The sequence below is a fragment of the Sebastes fasciatus genome, chromosome 18 (genome assembly GCF_043250625.1).
Source record: "Sebastes fasciatus isolate fSebFas1 chromosome 18, fSebFas1.pri, whole genome shotgun sequence".
Taxonomy (NCBI): Eukaryota; Metazoa; Chordata; class Actinopteri; order Perciformes; family Sebastidae; genus Sebastes; species Sebastes fasciatus.
The window spans coordinates 17,284,901-17,311,426 of record NC_133812.1 but is presented as its reverse complement, the minus strand read 5'-3'; the positions used below and the strand labels follow the sequence as shown (position 1 = coordinate 17,311,426).

The 26,526-nt window shown below is 42.2% G+C and overlaps 1 protein-coding gene across 7 annotated transcripts in view; it reads left to right on the top strand.

Moving 5' to 3' along the window:
• Positions 1 to 26,526, top strand: part of sash1a (SAM and SH3 domain containing 1a) — a 187,447-nt gene that overhangs the window by 119,975 nt on the left and 40,946 nt on the right. For 4 of the 7 annotated variants that reach the window (XM_074616170.1, XM_074616171.1, XM_074616172.1 and 1 more), the window contains exon 2: positions 20,710 to 20,838. In XM_074616170.1, the coding sequence (XP_074472271.1) occupies positions 20,710 to 20,838 (129 nt within the window). Of the gene's footprint in view, positions 1 to 10,063; positions 10,730 to 12,149; positions 12,261 to 20,709; positions 20,839 to 26,526 lie in introns of those variants that run through there. The other 3 variants (XM_074616173.1, XM_074616176.1, XM_074616177.1) reach the window with 3 other exon arrangements.

Here is a 26,526-nt window from a genome sequence, read left to right as displayed (position 1 = left end):
AGTGTGAGTGAGTACATGGCTGAGTGTCTGCTGTATATCCTTGTCTGTTTATGTGTGTGTGCCAGGGATAATGTGGCATCTCCACAACTGGAATTCCTCTCACACCGCACCACACAAGAGACTCTCTGTCTTTTTACCGCTCCTGTAGGAACCGAATGTTGTCTCTTTTGCTAGTTTCCACCGGCCAAGGTGACCACCTAACAAATACGTTCATGTACGATCCAACATTTTGTTGTCCCGGCTTCTTTCTGTGGTGTCCCAACAGGTGAGAGTGTTTAGGCAGAGAACCAAAGCAGAGATAGACCCGTAAAGTCTTTTATCGAGCCCCACTGGCTACTGTCTTGTTAGCACTGGAACTGTAACGTTGTGCAAAGCTGCTCTACGTCTGTATTGTGTGCAGGCATGCGTGCCTGTGTGTATTTGCGTCCTATAAACTTGAAGCCAGCGCTATAAAACTGAGATTGGGATGAAACTGCAGGGGATAATTATGTGTTCACAGCACACATGGTCATTAATAACATCGAGGCCGAGCTTGTTTTTACTGTAACTAGCTCGGAGGCTAACATATGGCAGAGCGGCTGACTTGACATAACAGGATGTGTGAGGGGCATTTAATAGACAGTCCAGTGTGGAGCAGGGCCCTTATGCTCTGTGGTTTGTGAGTATATTTGACAACAGCAGGGGGCGCCACTATGTCCCATTTTTACTGCCCCATTCTCAGATAGAGGGACACAGAGAGGGGAAGCAACATTTTGAGAGGAAAAAGATGGCAAAACATAGCCATGGGAAAGCTCCTGATAAGCAAGAGACCAGTGACAAAACAACCTAGAACAGCTCGTCTCGTCAGGCTAAACAGATACGATATCTCTGGGTTGTTTTTGAGATTCAAGGTACAGTCCATGATTTATTGGCAATAATGTTTTGTATTCAAAGAAGACTCAACTCCTTACTTTGACTGGTGTGCAGGTGTATTGACTCTGTGGACTCTCAGAAAGAGTAATTGTTGCCAAGGGAACCATTAGGATCCATATAAACATCAAATAACAAATTCTGGCCATGTTAATATCAGTCAGGGATAACCAATTAGGCATAGCTGTGTTGCAATGAAGTATCTTAGCACAGATAAGACAGCAGCGGCTATCTAGACTTCTTTCAGTACAGTGTAGAAATGTTTGTACTCTCATAAATTGAAACTCACATTCAGTGTGAAGTTAATCAGTAAAATGTACGTTCTTTGAAATCTCTCCGGAGTTAGTTTTACTAGCACATCTGATATTTTTAAAGGTGCAGTGTGTGGAATCTGGCATTATGTAGCGGTGAGTAGAACTGGGCAATATGGCGATATATGTTGTCTAAATGATATAAAAATGTATATTTTTCGATAGTTTCTATCGCGATATAGGTTTGGCCTGTATTTATTTCCTTTTTCTGTATAATTTAACTTGAAACTTTGATGTTCACTTTGCACTCAAGTTCTTAAAATGAGAAAATACTCAGTACTTTTCATTTGTCATGTATTTAATTCACACAGGAGTATACAAAAATAGGCTTTAACATGTGGTTATTTCATATATATCCTATTTATTTATGGAATTACCAGAAATATATGATATATATCGATATCGAGATATGAAATTACCCATATCGGGATAGAAGATTTTGCCTTTGTCGCCCAGCTCTTGCGATGAGGTTGCAGATTGCAACCAACTGAAGCTTCTGTCGTGTGCTAGGCGTGTTGGAGAACTACGGTGGCCAACATGGAAACGTGAATACCTATGTAGATATAAACCACTCAATCTAAGGTAACAAAAACACGATTCTTATTTTCAGGTGATTATACACTAAAGACATCATAGTTGTTAATATTATATTCGATTTCTGCCAATAGATCCCCCTAAATGTTACACACTGTTCCTTTTAAAGTATCCATAAGTACCATTCCAGTAAAGTAACAGCAGTTCTTCTTGGGTCAGACTTATTTTGACCTCTCACATGCTCTTTCCTTGTTGTGAAACTGGTCTGCAGTGCATCTTGCGCAGACAGAGCTCACAGAGTACAGAGTGAGATGACCAGAGACTGTATGACACACTTGGACATCAGCGGTCAGCCTGGCACTGCCACCCTGACACCAACACAGCTGCCAGTCGAGTCTCATGACCTCCATCCACAGTGACACCAACACATCTCCACTGTCTGCACCTGTGGCCTCACTCACACAAACAAACAAACAAACAAACAAACATGCACTTTATACCCTGTTCTTGTTGTGTAAGAGCACATGCGTGAACAGCATTTTAACAAAGGCGCAGTTTATTCTTCGTCCACGGCCATTTCTCTTTCAAACACGCATCCCCGCCTGCAAAATATGCACCAAGCTCAAAAACACTCCGTTAAAGGAGTCTGGCCTCTCGCGCCGTGCCGCTCATACCTCTGGAAGCTCGCTTACATCCAAAACAACATCTGTCCTTTCAGTCGCGCCTGATTAAAACAACCCTGGAATCTCACTTCACACACGCACACAATAGTGTAACACAATCACCTACTGTACCACATGGCCACGGAGGCGTACACTGCATGGAGAATGTGGGGATCCAGGGCTTAGCAGAAATATGCTTTGTTTATATATCGGCGGTTTTCTACACAAAGCACATGAAAGGGTCGTGCAATTACCGCTGCATTAATGAAAGCGTGGATTACTACTTGTAAATCCAAGTCGGAAATGCTTGTGTGTTTAGGAGGCACAATATAATAGTGTGAACTGTATGCATATGAGTTGGAGAGTGCACAACCGAGGATACAGAACTCTTCAAATTGACTCATATGCGACACGAAGAACGTCAACCATTCCAGTGAAAATGTTTTGTCTGAGTTACAGCGGTGTCAGCAGGTTTTTCTGTACCCATTTGTTGTTCTGTGTTCTCTCCCAGTTGCTCATGCATATCACTTTGTGTTCATCTCTTCCTCTACATTTTCTCTTCTTCTCTTCCTCCCTCCAGCCCATGAAGTAACTCCCGTGTTGATATTTGAAGTTTCCCCCAGCTTCCAAAACTGCTCCAGTGTTATGGTTGACCACCCTATGAAAAGTAATACCCCGAGCACACAAACAGCGAGCGCCAGGCGTTTCATTATTACTCCCCGAAAGCATTGTTTTCAGTGGAAAGGCCAGTGTGTTGATTTAATTTAATGAGTTGCTCAGCTGGGGGAGGGGACCGAGGCAACAGTAATTAGTTGTCATGCTAATTGGGTTTGTGTGATAACTCCCACACAAGGCTCAGTGGCGTGTGAAGCACTGTGGGGCTGGCCTCAGCCGCCTACGCACACACAAACACACACTCATCTTGCACATTGGAATACACATAAACACATATATACACACACATATAAATAAGAGTAACGAATGCTCGCATCTAGATTGGTTCAAAGGAAAATGCCTGACCTCAGGCCTTTGACCCATCGACTAAGCGGAATTAATGATGTGAAAATCTTGATCCCAATTAATCACTTAGAGAAGGCGCACGGAGAACTAAGAGATAAGGGTTCAGGACGTTCGATCCAATTAAGCTTGAGGTATAAACCTATATGTGCTGATTTGGGAAAAAAAAGGAGGACGGTGTGTAGAAACACAGGGTAAGACAAAGGTGAGAGGTAGATGAAGATATGGGCAACAAGAGAGGTGATTACACCTTTATTGCTTCAATATGAGGACTTTATAATGACCGATATTTAAATTAGTATCCTCACAATCTACTGGAACAGAATAGGCTGCATGATGTTACTTATATTATCACAATCTAGAGGATTTATGCTGTAAAACTCAGTTATGTTAAGTGTTAGTGTTGTGTGGTCATGTCTAGCATTCCTTCAGTGCGTTGGTGGTGTCCTTGATGTTTGTCCACCAACTTGTTAATCACCCCTGGCAGCACGGTTCATGACTCCCCACCCGGGGGCTATTTTTAAGGCCTGGGGGTCACTGACCTCCAGGAAGGGTCACTCTCACTATCAGGGGAGGTCCAGCCACTGGTCTGCTTTAACGCCATCTGCATTCTTTTTCTATCTCTTATCTCCTTTTTCTCCTCGGCTCCGTCTCTGGGCCCGTCTCCGCTGTCTCTCTGCTCCTCTTCATGTCAACTTTTAGTCCTAACAACTCATGGTTAGAACTAAATATGATTTTCTATTATTTTCCTTACAAACTCTACAGTGTAATATAACTAGGGCTGGCAAAGTTGACGCAATAATAACAAGTTAACGCAAATTCGTTTTAATGTCACTAAATTATTTAATGCATTAACGCAGAGAGTGAAGATATTGGTATCATATGAAACTAGAAAACCTAAGGAATCCATTGGTACCAACCATGTCATACTAGCTTGTTGCGAAGGAGGTTAAATAACGCTTCAAAGTTACAATCAATTTTAGCGAGGAAAAACTGTTGTGGCCATTTTCAAAGAGGTCCCTTGACCTCTGACCTCAAGATATGTGAATGAAAATGGGTTCTATGGGTACCCACAAGTCTCCCCTTTACAGACATGCCCACTTTATGATAATCACATGCAGTTTGGGACAAGTCATAGTCAAGTCAACACACTGACACACTGACAGCTATTATTCTTTTAATGCTATATTTGTCATTGTTCTGTGTTGGTAATTGATTTCCAATAATAAATATATACATACATTTTCATAAAGCAAGCATATTTACCCACTCCCATGTTGATAAGAGTATTAAATCTCCCTTAAAGGTACATTTTGAAAAGATATAAAATGTGCAATTAATCATGCAATCACAAACAATCATGCGATAATCGCAATTAAATATTTCAATCAATAAAATAAACTTAAAATATAACTTTTATCAGTTTGATGCTAATTACTGTTATGTTACCAGCCTGAAAGATTCCACTGCAATCTTCTCCTACTCTCTGACTCCTCCCAGACCTTTATCTCCCTCTCTATTCTCTGTTCTTACCTTGCATCATCATCACCCCTCCTACGAGTGTGTTTAGACACGCCGCCCGCTTTTGTGATAATCTTGCCGAGTCACAAAATGAAATGCTGTGATACACTGTAATCCAGGACATGTGCGTTTATAGGATATCTACCGTCTCGACGGAAGTTTATCTGAATCTGTAACGTCATTCAGCCTGTGGGAGTGTTTGAGCGTTTAATGAAAGGACTCGGTGGGAGATTAGTTGATTCTTTGTAGATGTAAGATCTTCATGTCTGCAGTGATATCTGCAAGACACACATGCTCTTCCCTGAGATTTAGTCTTGTCCTGACCTGTTCTAAAGTTCCTACCTACTCCTGTAAATGTAGTCATAATGCCAGCGCTGTCAATCCCAATCCCTACCCTGCTTCCATTTTGTGAAAATAAACTTGTTTTTAACTGATTTATTTTGAGCAGAAAGTCACACACACAATGACCCCAGGCAGAAATGACTTTGGCATGTCTGATATAATCTACTCCAGAGGTTTCCCTGCTCCGACCCAAACCTGATGACAGCGCAGTTTTCCTCCCATCCCACAGGAGCCCAGCAGAATCAGCACAGGAGAAGAATGATAAGACAATGAACCTATTAATAATAGATAAAAGAGATGAACGAATATAGATGAAAGGCAGTAAAAAGTGTCAAAATTACTTTCATACTTGACACCCATCAGGACGTAATCCAAGTCCTGAGGCCTTTCGAGACTATGTTCAAAGTAACCCACGCTCGCAATTTATATTCATGACAGAGAAAGAGCCCCCTATATATCATGAGAACCATGAAACAAGTTCAGCTCTCACATCCTACTTTCAGGACACATTTTATAGGCGCTGTGAATTGGTTGCAGGCGGATCCTCTTCGCGTTCATACGCTCCGAATGTTGCCCTCGTTTCTCACAGAAGAGCTGATCAAAGGAGCCGACTCTCTGACATGTAGTAAATTGCCAATTAGCTTATGGTGAAATAATTAGCGAGTGGCTTGTGTTTCCTCTCGTCTGGCAACGTGACACCTTGATTAGTGGTCAGTGTGAAGACAGAAGGGGAGAGCTGGCATCTCCACACACACCGGCAGTGTTTGATGAGTGTGGTCTAAGTCAACAGGCTTCCTGATCTCCTCATAAATACAACAGTTTGACCCCTCTGTTTGAGTTGCTCCAGGAGGGGTCACGCTGTCTTGTATTTGGGTAGGAGGGGGAGGATAAGAGTGGTGCCTCAAAAAACACAACGTGGTCATCATTCTTTAGAAGCAGGGGAAGACGGATGGACTGCGCAATGATGTAATGGACACACACACACACTAGCAGTCCTACCACTCGCTGCTGCTGTCGACCAGAGGTTACAGATGCGAGGTCGGCGATCGCAGACCCCTGGGTTGTCGACTCGCCGAGCCGACAAAGCTGCTCTTGTGCGAGCGTGTGTTTCTGTGTGTTTAGACTGTAAGCGGGATACTGTTGAGCAGCTGCTGCTCATCCAAGGCCTGTAAAAAATGCACCTACACACACTTTGAACCATGATGTTGTATATAAAGGAGCGATCAGTGCCAACAAAGAGGAGTGTTATTTGGATTTGTAGTGCGGGGGTGCACCATTTAAGTCCAGGCTGAAGTATCTACTGGATGGACAGTCATGGTCCCTAGAGGATAAATCCTACTGACTTTGGTGATCCCCTGACATTTTTGTTTTTTATTGAAATATCTCAAAGTATTGGATGGATTGCCATGCAATGTGGTACTAACATTCATGTTCCCCAGAGGGTGAATTGTGAAAACCTTGATCCCCTGACCTTTTCTCTTGCGCCATGATTGGGTCCAAATTTCTATTTGTCCATGACGTCAATGTATGACCAAATATCATATAGACTGTATATAAGAAGTGGACGTAGTCACTCTGACGTCACCCATTGGTTTGTGGACTACCGTTTTGAAGCCTCAAGTTCTGCATTTTGGCTTTCGCCATCTTGACACCAGAGGGTGGAGCTACAACTGAACGCTGAATAAGACATTTCTAGGCGACCAAAATGTTACAGTTAACTTTCATGTACTGAAAACACACTGTGAAAGGGTAAAAGTCCTAAGACGAAAACAGGCCGGATAACACCATGTTAGCGACCTGTCAATCACAAAGTAGCCACGCCCTAAAGCATACCGTGCTTTAACGTCTATTTGACTCTAAATGGGACCATAATTAACTAAATGAACATCATGCTGTAATGAAGAAGACTTGAAACTAGTGATTGAGACCATAAACTCATGTTTACAATGTTTACTGAGGTAATAAATCAAGTGAGAAGTAGGGTCATTTTCTCATAGACTTCTTTTTGCAACCAGAGGAGTCGCCCCCTGCTGGCTATTTGAAAGAACGACAGTTTAAGGCACTTCCGCATTGGATCCACTTTTTCAGACCCAGAGTTTCCTACTGCCAAATATGTGCAAAACTAATGACATTCCCACCAGATGCTAAACTAAGACGGTAAACATTATACCTGCTAAACATGCTAACATTATCATTATGAGCATATTAGCATGCTGTTAGCAAGCAGTTAGCTCAGAACACTGCTGTGCAGTCTCACAGACTCTAACTGTAAGTCTTGTTTCAAACATCAATATCTTTATAAGACGCTACTAATTGCATAAAAGTGCACATATCAATCAAGTGTAGACTGTGCTGCAAAAATGTGGAGATGTCAGTGAAACGTGTGGGAGCCTTTTACACCCCGCATAACCCACAATAGGGTCCTATCACATATCTCCTCACACTACAGGTGAAACTGTAGCCGTGGGGATTATTGTGTAACTGATCACCTTTTGCATGGTTACGGGAGAGGAATGTGTGGTTAATGTTTTATCATTTCCCCTTCGGTTATGTTGCTTTTTAAATTCATGTTCTTATTGCATGTGGTGTTGTAGGCCGATCTGGTAAACAGCAGGTGAAGCAGCATTTTAGATTGGCTTGAAACCAACCACGGGGAAGGGGAGCTGAGAGAGAGGAGCTGTGATTTAAAACGTTCCTCTCCGTCTCTCTCTATCTCTCATCCTTATGGCATCTGTCACAAGACCTGGCAGCTGTTGGAGCTCTGAGAAAATGTGCCTCTTCTGAGAACAACAGGGAGAATCAGAGACTTCTTCATTACAATAGAGTAGCCTGCTGGTGGAGCGTAACAAACGGCTGATCAGACAGGAGAGCTGTGCAATTTCATGCTCGTACATGACGTGTTTCTTTTTTATCTTACGTATTCAAATGAGATCTGCAGCACAGGGGACGTCGCTGTTACATTATATACCAACAGCTGGTGTTTGTGATATGTGAATCGTTAGACAAAAGTGACTCAAATTAAGTAGTTACAGTCAAAGTTTCATCGTGTTATTGTTCGGTATTTCGACCAGATTTATGCCCATGCGTAGGACACAGTATGCATCACCCCCTTAAAAACATTTTTTCCCATGCGCTTTTTTGTTGTTCGTACAATTGTGTGGAGAATGTGCTTTGTTCACAGTCCCTATTCAACGCCGGCCGGAGAGACGTATTGGTGGAAAGCCCTGTCAGCAGGAGATAAAAAAGTTTTCTCGGCTGGTAAAAAAACAATCCCTTAAATGAACTGTACTTCTATAATGGCTTTTTAGAGCATACAAAACTATAAACTCACTTCTTAAAACGCTCATAGAAGGCAATAGGGACATAAAAATCATCATGAAGTAGGATTTGGTCACTTATGTCGACAATGAGTACAGCAGATATTTGGAAATTCACATGATGTTTAGAGTTAAAGGGGAACTACTGCCATTTTCAAAATTCAGACATGTTATCCCTATGGTCTAAGACAGTCCAAAAAATATTAGTAAACATGAACAACTCTCTCCCAAATACAAAAACTAGAGTGCTAAAACTCCAACTTGTGATGTCATAGGGTATAAAGTGTGGATCTGCTCCATAGACAATGAATAGGGAGAGATGTTTTAGATGACACTGAGAGCACCCACGGGAAATGTTGCAAGCATATGGGAACATTTTCTGTTTCACAACTGAGAACACTACAATAGAATAAAGCTCATTTGGGTATAACAAAAAGAAAACAAACATTCTGCTGGTCCACAAAATCAGTCCTCCCTTTCATTGTTTAAGGAGCAGCTCCAGACTTTATACAACACTATGACATCACAAGTTTGAGACTCTTGTTTCTGGCTTTGAGAGAGAGTAGCTCATGTTCACACATATTGATTGAACTTTACTAGGCCATAGAAATAACATATGGGAATTCCTAATTTAGGTGGCGTTCCCCTTTAAAGGGACTGTTTGTAACTTTTTACACGTATAAATCTACCGGGTCGGTTTCCCATGCGCGCTCGCGTGTGGCCGGAGTCTCTGCTCCTCTGCCTGCTTGCCTTCACTCACACAACGCGCGCGTTCTCGCTCCACCACTAGACGTGCATGCGTGCACACTCCACACTGCAGAAGAGTTAGTTTAGCTCTGAGAATATCTAGTGAATGTACAGTGGACGTTTGTGCAGAAATAACTGCTGCAGCTCCTCCAGACCTACAGAGGTACGTTATCGTCTCCGACCGGGTGCCAGTGTCTCCCTCCAGGCTCAGTCGGTAGATGATAACGTTTCTCTTCCGGCTGAAGCAGGAAAAGCCAACACTAGGATCAGCAGTGATTCATGGAGAGACCTCCGTCTGGTCAGCTAACATTACTGCCAAGCAGCTGAAATATAGAGTGATATTGTGCTTTTAGCTGACGTGTGTCGCCTCACTGTTTTGAGCGATGCTCGTTCATGTCTATGTAGAGCGAGGACAAGCCCGAGCCACATGCTGACTTTTGTTGACTTAACGGCCACAGGTGTCACTGTTAACAAGCATTTCTGAAAGTTACAAATAGTCCCTTTAAAACAAAAGTGTTTTATGCGCAAATTATATAAGATTACTCCAACAAACTTGTCGTTTGACTTATTATTGGAATATTAATGATTTGTCAGTGGTCTGAGTTAATTCCTGGCCATTGTGCTCTCTGGCACGGGACATTGTGCTGTAATGTTTTGTTGGGAGGAGTGTGTGTGTGTGAGAGAGAGAGAGAGAGAGAGAGAGAGATGGGGGAGGCGCAGTGTTTGGAGGATTTGCTCTGTGCTCTGTGTGCTCCGGGCGGTTCTCTCACTCCAAATCTTTAATGGAAATAAGCTCCATGTGTGCTCGCTCCACTAGTTTAGACACTTTTCTGTCACTCGTCGAGGGATTCCATTAACTTTTTCGGAAACTTCTTCTCCACTTGGACGACATATCTCCCCACCGGTTGTGTGTGGTGTGGTTTGCTTTGTGCCCGGGCACTGCACCGTGCAGAGCGGACTGAAGAGCAGAGAGGAACAACACCGCTAGGAAGTTTTTCTCTTAACTCCAACTTTTCGACGCACGAGTTGTTGTTGTGGGAGTTTTTCGCAAATATGTCCGGACGCATTTTACGCACCAAACTTCGGATCGTGCCAAACAATGTTGGAGCATTTCACCGGTGCGTCAAGGGCAACTTTGTGTAGGAGCAGCAGACCTTGGCACGCACACACACACGTCTCGTTTGTTTGTTGCTGGTTGATCAGCAGCCTGTGGGTTTGGATTTAGTCATTGGTCTGACTGAACACAACATCTTGTAACATCATGGAAGGTGATCAGGAGACTGGAGAGCCTCCTCGAGCAGACAGTGCTGCTGCTGCTGCGTCCACGGACAGCTTCTCCCAACTGTGGACGGACGTTATGGGCATGCTGGTGAGTTGTGAGGTTGTGAGGTGACACCATCATATAGACTAGTTTGGGCTGCCCAAACTTTTCCCTTGGAGGGCCAAAACTGGAACTCAATGGTGGGCCATGGGCCAAAATTAAACACCTATTGTATTATTAAGATGCAAAATGGTACTAGGATCCCAAGTTCCCTTAATTGAATATGTTTTACATATTTAGCCCCTTAAAACCCACCTGCTGAATACAATTGGGCTCATTATGCAATTTATGCATTTCCAAGACTGTTTAGGGACCCCACACTGCAAAAACAGCCCTACTAGAAATAAGCCAAATATTCTTAAATTTCGACAAATTTTCTTGTTTTAGAGAAATAATCTGCCAATGGGGTAAGCAACTTTTGCTTGGCTAGAATTCTTAGAACTAGACTATAAATCTAGACACTTAAAGACTGTAATGTCTCTTAAAACTAGAAAAATAGGCCAAAAGGTTGCTTATTACAAGCAAAGAAACTGTTATGTAAGAAATGTTTACTTACAATGAGTGTTGTGCTTTCTTGATAAAGCTGACTTTAAGATTTTTTTACTTAATTTAAGAATTTACACCTTAATTAAGATTTTAATATCTTATTAAGAAAAAGTTAGATATATTTTCTTAAAATGAGATTACTTTTCTAATGCAAAACTTACTTGTCAAGATCATTTTTCTTTTTAGGCCAAAAAAATAAGAAAAAAATCCTAGAAACAAGACTTTTTTTTACTTCCTTAAAAATCCTTTTTTTGCAGTGCAGTATGTAAAAATATTAAAATACACCATTTTTAGAATAGGAAAAAATAACACATGTATACTGCATTCAAAGAACTGCATGTTTTTCCCCAAAACTGCATAGGGTTATTATAAAATGGGCATGTCTGTAAAGGGGAGACTCGTCGGTACCCATAGAACCCATTTTCAGCCACATATCTTGAGATCAGAGGTCGAGGGACCCCTTGGCAAATGGCCATGCCAGTTTTTCCCCACCAAAATTTCACCCAACTTTAGAGTGTTAGCCTCCTTCTTGACAAGCTAACATGACATGATATGGTACTAATCGAGTCCTTAGGTTTTCTAGTTTCATATGATGCCACTATCTTCTAACCATAAACCCAAGCCGTGTACGGTCTCCAAAAGACAGTAAAGTCGGTTGGGTCTTTCAATAAAAAAAAAAAAGAATTTGCTAACATCTGGCGGGCCAAATCAAACCTGAAAGCAGGCCAACTTTGGCCTGCGGGCCCCACTTTGGACAGCCCTGATATAGACTGACATCATAGACTCGCAACTAACTGCGAGTTTTCACCCTCATCCTCAAAAGTTGACACTGATTCGCCGATTGTGTAGCCAACTAGTCAGTGCATGCAAATTAGGCATCAAAACAACTGTTATATATAGGCCCCAGTTTCACATGAAGCAGCACTCTACATGCAGTCTGGGTTCAGGTGGTTTAGTTGGAGGCTGCTGGTGACTAATTCATACTGTTGAGTGGGTCGAATCTCAATGCAAACAGGAATCCAGTGAGAATATGGTATGTTGCACTTTGAAAGATTAACCCCTTTGTGTGTTTTGTTTGCTGCCATGCTTCTCTGTGGCTGTTGTTGTACTTCCACACTTCATTGTTTATCCATTGGAGGACCTCAGTGAAGCTTTGCTGCTGTTTTCTCTCCAAGTTAAACATGATGATGTTGCTGCTGAGGCCTCCAGCTGAGGAGATGTGTTGAGTCCTTCTTGTAGACTGGATGGTAAAAGATGCTTTGGCCTTCCTGAAGTTCACCTCAAGGACTCAAAGATATGCTGTGGCTATCTTTGTAACATTTCAATAACTTGCATTGGAGGTCGACTGATGGATTTTTAAAGGCTGATATAATAACAATAGTTTGGAGAAGCTGATATGCAGATTAATCTGGTGATACATTTTGTGGGGAGAATAAACTGAAAATGGGTCAGATATGACACAAATACCACGTGTCAGATTGCTGTAAAAACAGTTATTCTTGTAAAGTATTAGCCCATATTTTTTAACCATATCGCTGAATAATGATATGTTTTTTTCATGGAGTGGAGGATTGCTTTCTGAAAAAAATATCTCAAACTATCTAAATAATAAATGTCTTAAACGTAATTTAAAGTCTGTCATGCATTATGGCTGGAGCTGGGGTCTTTAACAGTTGTTAAGATTATTATCAGAAGTTAATCATACGCACACAGATATTTTCAGCAAAAGTGGCCCTTATTATGTGTATGGAGCCTCCATGCAAAACAGTGATTTACGTCCCTGCGTGACTGGTGGCGGCTGCGCACTAGAACAGTTCCATTGATAACAATGGTTTGTAATACGTCCTATCAGCATCGATTAATCGGTCAACCTCTGATTTGCATATTGTAAGTTAAGTCTGTTTCTGTCACAGTGTTTCAGTGATTCATTTGATCATAAGAGATTCTGAGTGCTCTGTTTTCTTTGTAAACTTCATTATCTCAGTCTAGACAGTCAGATGTACCGTACATGTTTGTGCCTTAAATGCTGGTGACTTTGGAGATTCTGTATATTGTAACAACCCTCTTTTGTTTGGTCTTGATTTTACAGGCCACAGCGTCTGATTGATCTGCTGACCAAATGTGTTGCAGTCTGCTTAAAGACAGAGGTGTTAATTTGGTTTGGTCTGGCGCTGAAGATGTGAATGGTGTGTAAATGAAGGAGTGTGAGTGGATGTGTGTGGGTTGGGGAGGGTGGAGGGGGGAGACTGTCCTGCCCTCTGACACCGGGTGGGAGACCTGGCACCCAGCCAGGCAATTTATCTACATTTATTGCTCTGGAGGCAAATGTCTGCAAGGCTGTGCTCATCTTTGACGTATTTCCCCTTGAGCTGAAACACACACACACACAGCAGCAACAAGCTTTTTGAACTCTTTTGTTCTTGGCATACATGCATCCAATACACACATCTCCACTATTTTATCCAATCATCCTTTAAACATTAAACTTTTAAAGTGTTCACTAGTTGGTTATATTGATAAATGCATCCTTTTATTTGCAACACAGTTGGAAGTCATGAACTAGTTGTGACATTCATTTGAAGTAGCTAACTGTCCCTCCAATAAACATACTGCATCTAAAGTAAATTCAAAGTCATCGGCCACCCCGCCAGCAGACATGGCACGCTCTCGTATTATTTCAAATTCTTGTTCCACGTACTGTATCGCTTTACATGCTTATGTCTTCAGTCTTGGGAAGGCTTGGATAGCCTGTGTGACCGTCTTATTTTCCTATACTGTAAAGATTAGAGGTGTGAAAGTATGGAACTCGATCGGCCTTCTTGGCTGCTGACGGGGTCTTTCAAAAGTTCAGCGGGTCAGTTTGTCATACTAGAACTAACTGGTCGACAACCGTGATAATGCGTGCTCTTCTGTTGGTTGCTTCTGCTTGAGTTGATGGCAGCTTGTAAGTTATGTAAATGGGTTCCAATAAAACATTGGCATTTTTTCTTTCAAGTATACAATATTATATTTTCACTATCTTAGATTGATTCATCTAATTATTGGCGTAAAAAAATAATAGTCACAATAAAAACTCACAAAAACAGAAGTCTCTTAAATGTCCCTTTTTATATAATGAGCTTTATTCCTATAACAATGTGCTCAGGCCTATGAGATGAATATCCTGAGCACAATGAACACCATCCACCTCAAAGCAAAAATGGATCTGCTATATATAACTATTGCCCTATGACTTTCAATAGCTTTTGTTTTGCTTGGTTGCGAGCCTATATATGTGAATGCCCTTTAAAAGTTGGGCTTGCCCCAAGCGTGTTGACCCAACTTTAACTCACTGTTGCTAATGTGTTTGGTCTCGGCTCCCCACACGTGAGGACATGCCTGTGCAGATAGACATCCAACCCTGATAAAGATCTGGTGAACATGCGACTCCTGTCTTTAACTGTTTACTGTAGCTTTCAGCACACATGTCAAACTCGAGAACTACTATTGACAGAGCAGATACACATTACACAGCTCCTCCACGTAATGTCATCTACATTTCAACATAAGTTTTCATCATGTAAATCAAAGAGCACTTTGGTCTGCTGTATTTTTCCGAGGGGGGCTTGTCGTTAGGGTTAATCAGTACCCTGTTGTGGAATGTGTTTTAATAAGAATACCGAAGTAAGCCAGTCATTTAATTGTGGTTGAAGCCGAGTAAATAGCACTTGAGCTAATTAAGAGTCAAAGGCAGTTTATGACGGAACGGCGCAGGAGTTATGGCGGTTCTAAGTGGTCGGATTTATAGATGTTTGAATGGGGATTTTGCTTCTTGTCCAACCCCACTTCTGGAGACATGAGGGTTTTTTCCTGAACTTTCTTTATTGAATGTTAAATGGACATTAAAATGGCCTGACTGGAAACAGAAAACTTTGTATCCGCATCTGTACAGACTTTAAGATCTCTAATCCGTAATAATCCATTCCTGTTCCTCACTATTGCACCTTCTTTTGGCAAATGTTCTACGACTCTGTGGGGTTTAGTGTTATCGGGAAAGACTGCTGTATTTCTTAACATAAGGTGGAGGAAAGACATTTTCAAACATGCCTTCACTCTGTTGGGACAAACTTCTAATTGTGCTCCTTCCTAGTCCAGTCGATTTGATCACAAACCTGGACAGCTGACAGTCATCCATTATTCGCTCTTTTGCTCCTCTGGAAGAAATCCCATCTTTGCTTGAAAGGTCATCTTGAGCCTTGTGGAAATATTGTACTTGCCTGCAGGGAACACTACTCTGTTTGAAGAGAGTTTTGTGGTGTTTCACACAGCGTGGGTGGGAGTTTGTCCATTTGGAAGACACTGCTTATGTACTAGACGGCGCTTCATCTCTAGACCTAAGGATCGGATGCCGCTCTCGAGACGTGAATATTGATTGTGTCTGGGAAACATATGGTAAGATGAGGTGATCTCTATGTTCCTCCTCCCACGTAGTACTTCATACGGAGTGGCAACATATGCTCCAGTTCTTTTTCTTGCCAAACCGCGGTTAGCTAGGCCACTTTATGTCTTTGCCAATAATGTTCTAACACAGTCTATCATAGCCTAATTTTGTCTATTGTTGCCCAATCCAACTCAGCTCACCCCCTCCTCCCTGACGTGTCTCATTATTGAGGTCACACAGAGATCTGGCAGGTTTCCTCTGTTGGGATGGCAGAGCACTGTTCTGCTCAAGCCACGGATATCCTCAGGAAGCCCTCTCTAAAGGGGGTGGGCTGTGCCCTCTGGCCTCACCTTCCTCGACAGTCATCCCCCCTTGGCTCCCATGCAGGCCAACACTACATCTTAGTCACACTTGAACTGGTTTTGTGGAATTCTCCACTACAGTACGTCCCATCGTTTTTCAGAACTGCTGTATTTTTGGATGATGCAACATTGCACATGAGCAGCATTTTCTTTTCATCCACATGTCTTTACTTATCTTTTCCACATTTCTCTTATCAGGCTTTATTTCTCTTTCTCCTTCTGGTTTGAATTCTATGATCGGTTGTAAGACGATATGGAGAAAATCAAATATTTTTATCAAATACCTTCGATATTGTGACGATATCATAGGGTTAACCATTGGTACTTGCTTTGGTAATATTTACAAAATGTTATTTTTGATAAATAATCATCAGTAATGTGGATATGATGACTAAGTGGGTAAAGGCAAATAATAGAACAGCCTGGTAAGTTCAGAAAATCACATCACTTTACTGTAATGCAGCCTTTAAAACCAGGAAAAGACAACACTTGTGCCATATTATGTGATCCAAAACCTAAGACAATATCTAGTCTCACATCATGATATAGATATTGTATGTATAGATTGCCCAGCCCTTATTGGTTGGCAGTACAGTGACACTACTGTACTAGTCCAGGAAATAAAATGGGGATGATCAGATCTTACCTGTTGGAGGAACTGGATGGACAGAGGGCTGGGTGGAGTAAAGGATGGATTACATGCTATTGCTTTTATGGTGACTTGTGTGGGGACTGTTGTACAGGCGATCTCTCGCACGGGTTGGGTTTAAACTGGTGTATCCATGACTCAGGGTGAATGCGGATAACCCTTTTGGTTCGCTTCTTGATGAAACATTAGCACAATGCAGCACAATGCAAGACAGTCGGTGGCTATTTAAACCTGCCGTACCTGTCCTGAGGTTGCGCAGCGAGGGGAAAGTGATCACGCCACTGACGTTCAAGCGTTACATCAGATGCGCGGCTCTATTGTAAACTGTTGTCTTTGTTCTTTCCCCCTAGAGAACGGGTAGTCACCAGGCCTGTAACAATGGTTGTAACACCACATACGCTACCACTCAACCCATTCAGGAATGTGAGCCCAAAGGATTGACCAGAACAAACGTGTTAAGCCCAGGCATGTCTTTTATGGTTATAATATACAAGCCCTTTCTTTGAGAGACATCTAACATGATGTGGGGAAACCTCAATTGAGTGTAACTTGATTGCCAGATTAGCTGTATGCCTTGGCAGTGATTCCTTAGTCATCAGTGCCTAGCATGCTGGTTGTGGAATTTTTTAATAACTTTGCAAGAGATTGCTTTAGTGGAGTGCCATTCAGATGCTCTCTGTCGTGAAGAAATTGTCACTTCAGACTGGGGACTGCTCATTCTTTATAATGTGTATGCCCTAGAATAATAGAAAGAACAGCTTGTACCTAAGTATTTATTTTGTGAATCGTAAAAAAGTGGTGTGTCATGTCGTTGCATCATAGACTAGTGAAAATGATGTCCGTTTCTGACAATGCTATAATACAGGGCCCAGAATGGTAGAATCTTTGGGAACTATAACTCTAGATATAGCGTGGTAACATAGGAAGTACACAGCATTGCCTCTTTTATTAAGCCAATGCTGCTTTACTGACTTACTGAAAGTCTGATGAAAACAAACTTCTGTGGTGGTCAGCATGCCAGGAATGCTGTGGCTAATTGATTAAGCCAGCAGAAAGGCTACTGGGTCTCCATGCTGTTTGCATTCTCATCTGTGCAACCATGCTGCCTTTTGTGAGCACATACACTAGCCATATATTCCAATACTAAAGCTGAGGATATTTCATTCATTTCCATTAAAGATGGGGGATGAACCATATTCATATCTTGGAATTCTGGCATGAATGCTTATCATCTCCTCCAACGCAATCTTGAATATTGTGTAAATCACTTGGTTATGGTTCAGTAGCAGCCTTATCACACATTGCTGAAATATTTATCCACTGTGGTGCAATAGCAGTAGTTTGTGTTATGATGGTCGAACAACATGGCAGCCACTAACTCCCAGTTACACTTCAGTTATACTTCTCACAAGTGTCTTCTCTCAATGTTGAGTTGCGCAAAGTCTTGGAACAGAAGTGACATGCAGTCACAGTTATTGTCTGACAGATTTCAGCTGCACAATTGGGAGTAGCCATCTCCACAGAGCTGCAGGCTCGAACAGCACATGACAACCTGGACACTCTTTACTGTATAGATACACACAAACTCAAACACATTTTTGCTTGGGTGTTGTTTTTTGTTTGTATGACTATTGTCCTCCCTCACATCCAGATCCAGGGTGGAGGAGCAGTGACATCAGCTGAACTAGTATTAGCCTCCATTTCAAACATACCTCCATGAAACTAGCTGTGTTTATTAATGTGGTTAATTCATTTTTCAAAATGATATTTTTAGAGTGGAGGTTTGTTTGAAGGGTTAACACACAGACACCCATATGCTTTCCAGTTGGAGGATTTAATACTCATCCTTAGAATCTCTCTTATAGATGCCGATTTTTTTTTTCTTCCCACCCAGACTCCAGATGTTTTATCCTCCTCTCACCCCACAGCTGCTCTAGTCAGTATCCCACAAATCATCCCTTGTCCAGCCTCCTCTCCCACCCTCTCTGCCCGCATTTCCAAACTGGATGTGTGGACCACTGTCAGATCCCTCCATGCTCCTCCACCTACACTCCCACATTGACAGATTCTCTCTTAAAAATGTGGACTAAGCTCATCTGCTGACACACACAGTCGATCTAACAGCCTGAGAAAATAGTTCCTTTCTTAAGTCAGACGCTGCGATTCTCCCAAAGGCATTGTCGCTTTCTACACTTGTCTTCACGTGCTGCCTCACAGTGGATATACATAACTGAGCATATATGCAGTATCACTTTACACTGGGTGGTGGTGGTGGTGGTGGGGTGTGAGGGTCAGCTGTGTTGGACCCCCCATGATGAGCTCATGCCACTGGAGAATTGGAGGAATACCAGTTATTCATGCACACACATGGATGCACATCAATCTGAGAACAGCAAAGCACGTGCAGCTTTACCTGTCCACAGCCAACGTTTACATTCGAATAGGCAAATAGATCAGTACAATCATGGCACGGTGATTAAAACATCTCGGAGTTCTGTAATGAGAGCGTGCTTTCAGGCAGTGTGAGGAATGGAGGGGAAAGCATGTGTCTGCTCAGGGAATGCTCCCACCGGGAATCTCAGTCATCTCGGACCATATGTTCGGCCAGAAACCGAATTTCTCAAGTAGTGAGAGTGGGAGGATAGATCACAGGCAGCCAAACTGGACTTTGAGACAGAACATATGTTTTGTTAGTGATATTGTCAGTAAGTAATGCCCTCATTTCATAACTTAATCCACCGAGCTGTGTTGTTTACGATCGGTCTGCCTCGGGTTTGTTTTGGTCCAATGTTTTCCAAATCTCCTGCATGCATGTGCGTGCATGCTAATGTGTGTTCACAGGGGCCTTATGCCCATGTGAATGTGTGTGTTTGTGGCGTTCACACTCACAGTGATCCATTCATCTGTGGCCTGGCACCCAGATAGGGAGTCCGGTTGAGAAAGACAGAGACTGAGAGAGACTGTTCGGACCCTGCACAGTGACTCAATGCTAGCTGTCTGCCTGGCACAGATTAGATCAACACTGATGAATATTCAACAGTTTGCCATCGCTGCCAGAGTGGCCCACATTTTAACCAAAGCAAGAGATGAGTGTCGGCCTTCTCTGGCACATTGTACAAAAGAGGTGGCTCTTCTTATGGGTTTCATTAAAGGAATAAATCAAGTTTTCAGATTGATTCTGGCAGATGGAGCAAGACTATAAGTCTATATTCCAAACCTGATACGCGGACTGACCCCATCTTCATGATCTTGCTTCGTGATTCAGCATACTGTTTTCCAAAAGTAACTTGGAACATTACATCCAAAGCGTATTCTGTTAGGAGTGCAGCTTCCTCCCTCAATCCTAAACACACGTCTTCCAACACAAAGACAGGAACTGTGTTGATCTAAACTGCAGCGAACCGGAAGAGTGTGTTTGGTTTGGAGTTGGGTGAACGTCTGAGGAGGTAAAGGGCATCCTTGATATGAGTCTCGATAAAGACAACACCCAGGATTGAACCAAAGACACTGAATGGGACTTGATAAGAATCAACCGCCGAAAATATACAGACCTTTTATTGAGGGGTATTTTTAGGTTTGTATGGAGTGTATGTGAGTAGTTTGGGAACAACACATACCTCTGTACATGTGCGTTGGTGAGTGATTATGTTTGTAGCGCAGTGCCACGCTCAAGCCATGCCACTTTTACCCAAATGCATGCCTCTAGGTACCCTTTATACGCCACTAATTGTAAGTGTATGTGAGTTAGTGGTTTTGTAAAGCTGCGCTGCGCTGTAAACGGAGAGGATGGAGGGATGTGCTTGTCACACAGTGTACTGACTTGGTCAGGCTTTTCTCATCTCCTGAAGCACTGGTGGGACGTTGTGAAGTGATGCATTTATTGTTAGTTTTTCTTTTGTTTTCATGTGAAGTTTTTCAGTGATTCACAGAATACCAAATTGCCCAAATTTGCAAAGACATTGTTTTCCCTGTAGAAGTAGATTATCAGCTTTCCTATATCGGGAATGTCATGGTTCCCTGGCTAAACCACCCCTCTCTTCCTCTTTTCCAGGATGGTTCTCTGGGCAACATAGATGACCTTGCCCAGGAGTACTCTGAGTACTACAACACCTGCTTCAGTGACGTCAATGACCGCATGGAGGAGCTACGCAAAAGACGAGTCTCCCAAGAGCTTGACATGGTAAATACAGACTCACGCACCCACACATGTAAAAGAAAACTTGCATAGCAACATGGTTTGAGCAAAAACAGCTGTCAGCCACAACATTTCACGCTCTCCACTCAGTTTCCAAATTGCTTCGGACAAATGATAATTTTTCTTGCAAATCCTTTAATAATGACCCTAAAAAAATCCCCCTTTTTTAGAGTCGTCTCATAGCTTTACACAGTGTAATTTCCACAGTCTCAGCCAACGACCTGGCAAGAAACAACGCCAGCGGAACTAACTTGAATGTGTGCTAAGGTTTAAGACTTTCCTTAAAGGCAGTACGCCTTTTCTGGATGTGAAAGCAGTGGTGTTCTGGGGGTCCATAGGGGGGTTTTGGGGGTCCTTTTCACAAGGATGTAGGGTAGTGGGGCACCCCTTTGGTTGCCAAGCTGCACACCAATATGTGAAGGAATGCTGCTGCTGGTGCTGCTACAGAGGGCCTAGCTCTACCCAGTAGGTCCACAAACACAAGAGTGACTTTTGAGTGCTATGCTAACTTCATAATTGCTCTATGACTTATTCATGGTGAATTTAATTGGTTTGAACCCTTAGAAAATGCCATTTGTGTTAATTTCTAAAACAAATAAATACAAAAAGTAGCCACTTTTCTGACTTAAGCTCTCTACAGCACAGATCTACGTGAAAGAAAAATGTCCAACTTGAATAAAATGAGGCAGTTTGATGTCACACATATGATAATACTGCCTGACAATAATGATCCAGTTCTCCCTCCTCAGATTTAGCTCACGCTGATATCGCGTTATCTCAGCTTTTCTTATTTTAGCCCCCGTCCAAATTGTCTGTGCTCATATATTTTTGTCTGTCATTACTGGTTTTCCAGTTCAGTAGGAGGCCTCTTCTGCTCGGAGGCAGCCATGTGGCTTTGGTTGGGCTGACAGGTACAGCTCAGATGGATGGCTGATTTACTGTGCTCTTCCTTTTAATGACTGCCGGCAGACATCCTGTTCTCACAGCTTTCATGAGAGCGATTGAAAAGCATAAAAAAAAAAATCATAACTCTGGATTTCGTTGATGCATTTCAGGTTTGATTGTAGGTTAAGCGTTCTCTCTGTGTGGGGGCGTCATTTGAGTTTACATTAATATAGATTTACCTCTGGATGTTTTATTGTTTAAGAAGGTTTCATCCTGAGGAGATAAAACAGAGGAAGCAATCAGGGCAGATTTTTGCAGTCCGGGTGTTGAGAAGAGAGGAAAAAGAACTGACTGGGCCCCGAGCCTGAAGCCCAGGACAGGAGGAGGATAAGGATGTGAGCAGAGGAAGACGAAGGGAGGAGGAAGAGGGGAATGAAGAGAAGGAGTGGAGAATGAGAGCGCCTGCAGCTGTCCCGCCACTCTGCAAAGTTTGGCAGCGAAATATAGGAGACGGGGAGAGAAAAAAAACATGAAGGAAGGAATATAGGTCAGACAACACCTTATTGAGAGCTCTCAAACGCGCAGTATCAACCTACGCTATATGGATTGAACTTTCAGTGCAGTCCTTATCTAAAATTAGGTTTGGGGGAATATTCAAGTCTAGAGCAGCCGTTTCTACACCGAGGTTAAGAGTAGGTTGAGACCAAATTCCTCCTCTTAGGCAATATTTTTCCACTGGCCCAGTATCTGTAAAACTGGCATAAAAAAGTGAAATACATTGTGAAAGTAATACACAAGAGGAGACGTGGGAGGAAGACAGACAGAGCCAGAGACACCATGATGAAGTGAGAATAAGGGCCGCGGAATGGACACCCAGAGTAGCGAATGACTCTTGTGTCCAGAAATCAGTGGCTGCAAGCCAGCGTCACGCAGCCGCCACCCTTTGGACCAATAGCAGATGGTTAGAGAAGGTCACAATGTCCAGGAGCCACGTTAATGGGGAGACATTTAGCAAGTTGCACTCCTGAGGGACTTGCCCTTTAGGGAAAGACCTGTCACTTGTAAAGGGTACAGGATGGTGGGTGACGCAATCACGTCTCCACAAGGCCCACTCCCTCTCCACTCATTGTCTTTGTTTTTTTTTTCTACTCCAAATTTATAGGTCAGTGTTTTTCTATTTTTGGCGGGTACCTCTAATCATCTCACGTCACTTTCAAAGTAACTGTTTGCGACAAGTCGCTCCAAATTGTGGGGCAAAGGTGACCCTAGCTTTGACCTCTCCTGGTCTTCACACTCAGACTACAAGAGGAGGCAGAAGTCAAGATAAAGGAGGTTTTGGATGAGGGCAAGCATGGTGTCATAAGAGAGGAGTTGGAGGATAACGTATGATGACAGTCTCATTTAAAAGTCGACATACTTTGTCTGCTGACAACACGATTTGGCAATTTGCTTTAAAAAATTCCAACAAGAAAGCCCCAGTGTCTGTAGTTACACTGTGGTCTGCATGGTGCCACCAAAGAGAAAGAAGAAGCAGTCTTATTGACTGTTTCTGTTCTCCAAAAACCGTCTCAATTTGACTCGTAGGCCAAAAAAATGCACTAATCTTTTTTTAATGGGAACCTTTTGGTTTCTGTTTTGGCTCCATTCTTGAGAAATGTTCTTGCAACACTAACATTATTACAAAAAAATGTGTGGAACTTAACATTTCTGTTTGTTTTCACTTGCACAACGTGTCTGCCAGCTCTTAAGGGGGCCTCCCAATTAACAAAGTGTTGGCTGTGTGTTGTGGTGAAACACTATTAGGAGCTGATGATGGAGGCTCTCTCAGAGATGACTATCAATGTGCCCCACTTCCTGTCTGGTTTCTGTTAGGTCGTTCCTCTGCATCTTCATGTTAGTTTTATGGGTAGCGGGGACACAAGGGGTTGAATAAACATCCCTCTTTGGGAATGTGACCTATGGATTAGAGCTAGCATGCACAGTTTCCCAGCACTCCTATAGACAAAGACAGTTTGGATGGCTCTCACTGTTGGCATGCTGATTTGGTGAGGCACAAGGCTTGTTAGTGGAAGTGATAGGAAGGATTGAAAGGGAGCAAAGAGTTCAGCAACTTTAACAAAACCTGTTGTTTGAACAGAAAGGTCAGGCCAGAGGGTGAAAGTAAAATGACTTTTAGAGCATTTACTGCTGTTTTTATATTGTTTTGCATTTATTGTATCTGCAATATTTGATATACAAACATGCAATTTACTAGAGGCGGGGGGAAAATTCATTACAGCATAGTGTCACGATATTTTGCGTGGCAATATTGTATAGATATATGGACGTCAAGTATCGATCTTTTATGATATAAACTATTAACATCTTAACAATCTATTCTGTCTTTCAGAGGCTGTACAGGCTCCGTCTTAAAGCTGAAGTAGGCGAGAATTGAGCAAATATGACTTAAAAAAAGTTAGTTTTATAAAACGGTTGCTATATCCTGACAGTAGTGCATGAAACAGGTAACCCGGAAAAAATCATGTGCGTCTGTGTCTTCCGGTGTCCTGTGAAAACGGTATCTTATTAGATAAAACTGATGTTGACAAACTGCATAATTTGCATTTGAAAAAAGGTAATAAATTGCAATACATCCTTTCACAATACTCGGCATATCGCAAAATGTTTAAAATTGCAGTAAGATTGTATCGTGACATAAGTATCGTGGTAATATTATATCATGGGGCCTCTGGTGATTCCCACCCCTACAATTCACCCTATCAACATCCACTGCAGAGAGCTATACATGTCAGATCAATCTTTTAAGCAGTCCTATGTTTTGGTCTGCTTATATAGTACAGTTAAATGTATAATCTTCTCTTCCACTTATGTTAGTTTAAGATGAGCTACTTGTCTTTTACAGATGGGTTTCGGGGGTATAAATATTGCCTTTTTCGTTTCATCCTGAAGCACTGTTTCCTTTTTTCGCTGCCTGTGGTTCACGTCAGTCAAAAACGCTATCTTAAAAATCAGGAAATGCGTGTCAGTGCTTCACTTTCACAAAGTTCAGAAAGAGAAGTGTTCAAATTTGATTAATAATAAATCTATGAAGACAAAAGCTTTTTTTTAATCAGACCTGTATTTACTTTCTTTTGCAACACTGTAGTTGCTACTGAAGGTGAAAACATGCCAAAACATGGTGATGAGAAATCTCATAGGCGTGCGGAGACTGGTCGCTCGGGCGGAATATCGTGTATAGCCATCGGAGGGAAACATCAAACTAGATTTGAACGTGTCTCTCTCACCACCGTGATGGAACAGATGATGTACATCAAATATAAATCACGATGGATCACGTTGGAATCTGTGGTTGCGGGGCAAACATTTTAACACATTTCTACATGCTGTAAACCATAATGACACATTGCAGCAGTATCTGTGGTAATGTCCTTGAGAGTAATTATAAAGTCGTGGATAAACAAGCAGGCCTTGAAGATTAAATCCTTTGATACTTTGGCCAAAACTCCTCCAGTCGTTGGTCTCACTGTTGACTTCATAATTGAAACACTTTTGACACAAAAGCGCCTCAGCTGGTGTCAGATTGATCTGCTTGCCTCAGGAATGCTCCGTAATGGTTTTCTAGCTGAGCAGCTTGACAGTCGGGGGTCAGGACTCAAGTGCAGTCTTGTGTTTTGTTTTGCCATGAGGCCTGTGTGAAGTCGAATTCACACAAAGTGGGTCAGTTCAGCCGGGTTAAAACTACAGCGTGGAAGAAAGACAAACTGTCGTGAATCCTGGTGATTATTTGTCCTTTCTAGCTTCAGGTTTTTGCCCTAGAAACGCAGCAACTCAACAGCGGCCTTTGTTGCTGTAAGATTACTTTCCAGTGATGTTGGCGTAGCTCCATTATTGCCATAACCCTCGGGGAAAGCAAGTGGTATATTTGTAATTTATTGATGATGTGATTTCAACATTGGGATCGTGACTCTGTCACTGGAATTTGTAATAACTCTGGTATTTGTCTTGAAATACCAAAACAATGATGATCCTCATGGCTTAGGAATGCGCCGCACTGTAGAAGCACGCAGGCCTCTGCTGCAAGTATGCACATACACATACATACACATACACTCAAAGGTCTTCTGGAAAGGAAGCAGATATAGGAGTTGCTGAGTGTGTGTCTCATAAGTTAGTATGGCTGGGATGATACACCTATCTTTCTAAGAATAAAGACGTTTCCCTCCTAAATTAGTGGTATTTTCTTTTTAATTTATAAGGGACATATAATGTTTTATACTTCTGGTGAATATAATCCAATCACTTTTATTTCCATATATGTATTTTGTCTACGGTTTGTTTTGGTTGACAGATACAGGATGGAAATTATATCACATTACTCTGACTAGAACAATAAAAGCAGTAACTTCCTTCTACCTCCGTATAGACTCAAATGAAGCAAATATATTGATTCTGGCATTAAAAAAAATCTATTTCGAAATGAAAAAAAAAAATTTACATAGGTGAATCGTTTTTTTTCCCACCCTTATAAATTAGTCCATGCATCAACTCAGAAGTGGCATGGCAGACTCTGGTTTATACTGCCCACTGAGAAAGTGTATTTCCTGCTTTTGTGCATGTGTGTGTGTTTGTGTGTGCATATCTTCCTGTTAGATCTCCCAAATGAGCCGGTTCTGCAGGCTTGCATTGCGCCATACTGGTCCCACCACTAACGTCATTTTGGTCTTGCACCAGGCTTTCCAGTTGGTCCCCGTCCCTCCACATGCACAGTCCTACCTAGCAACCTTCATA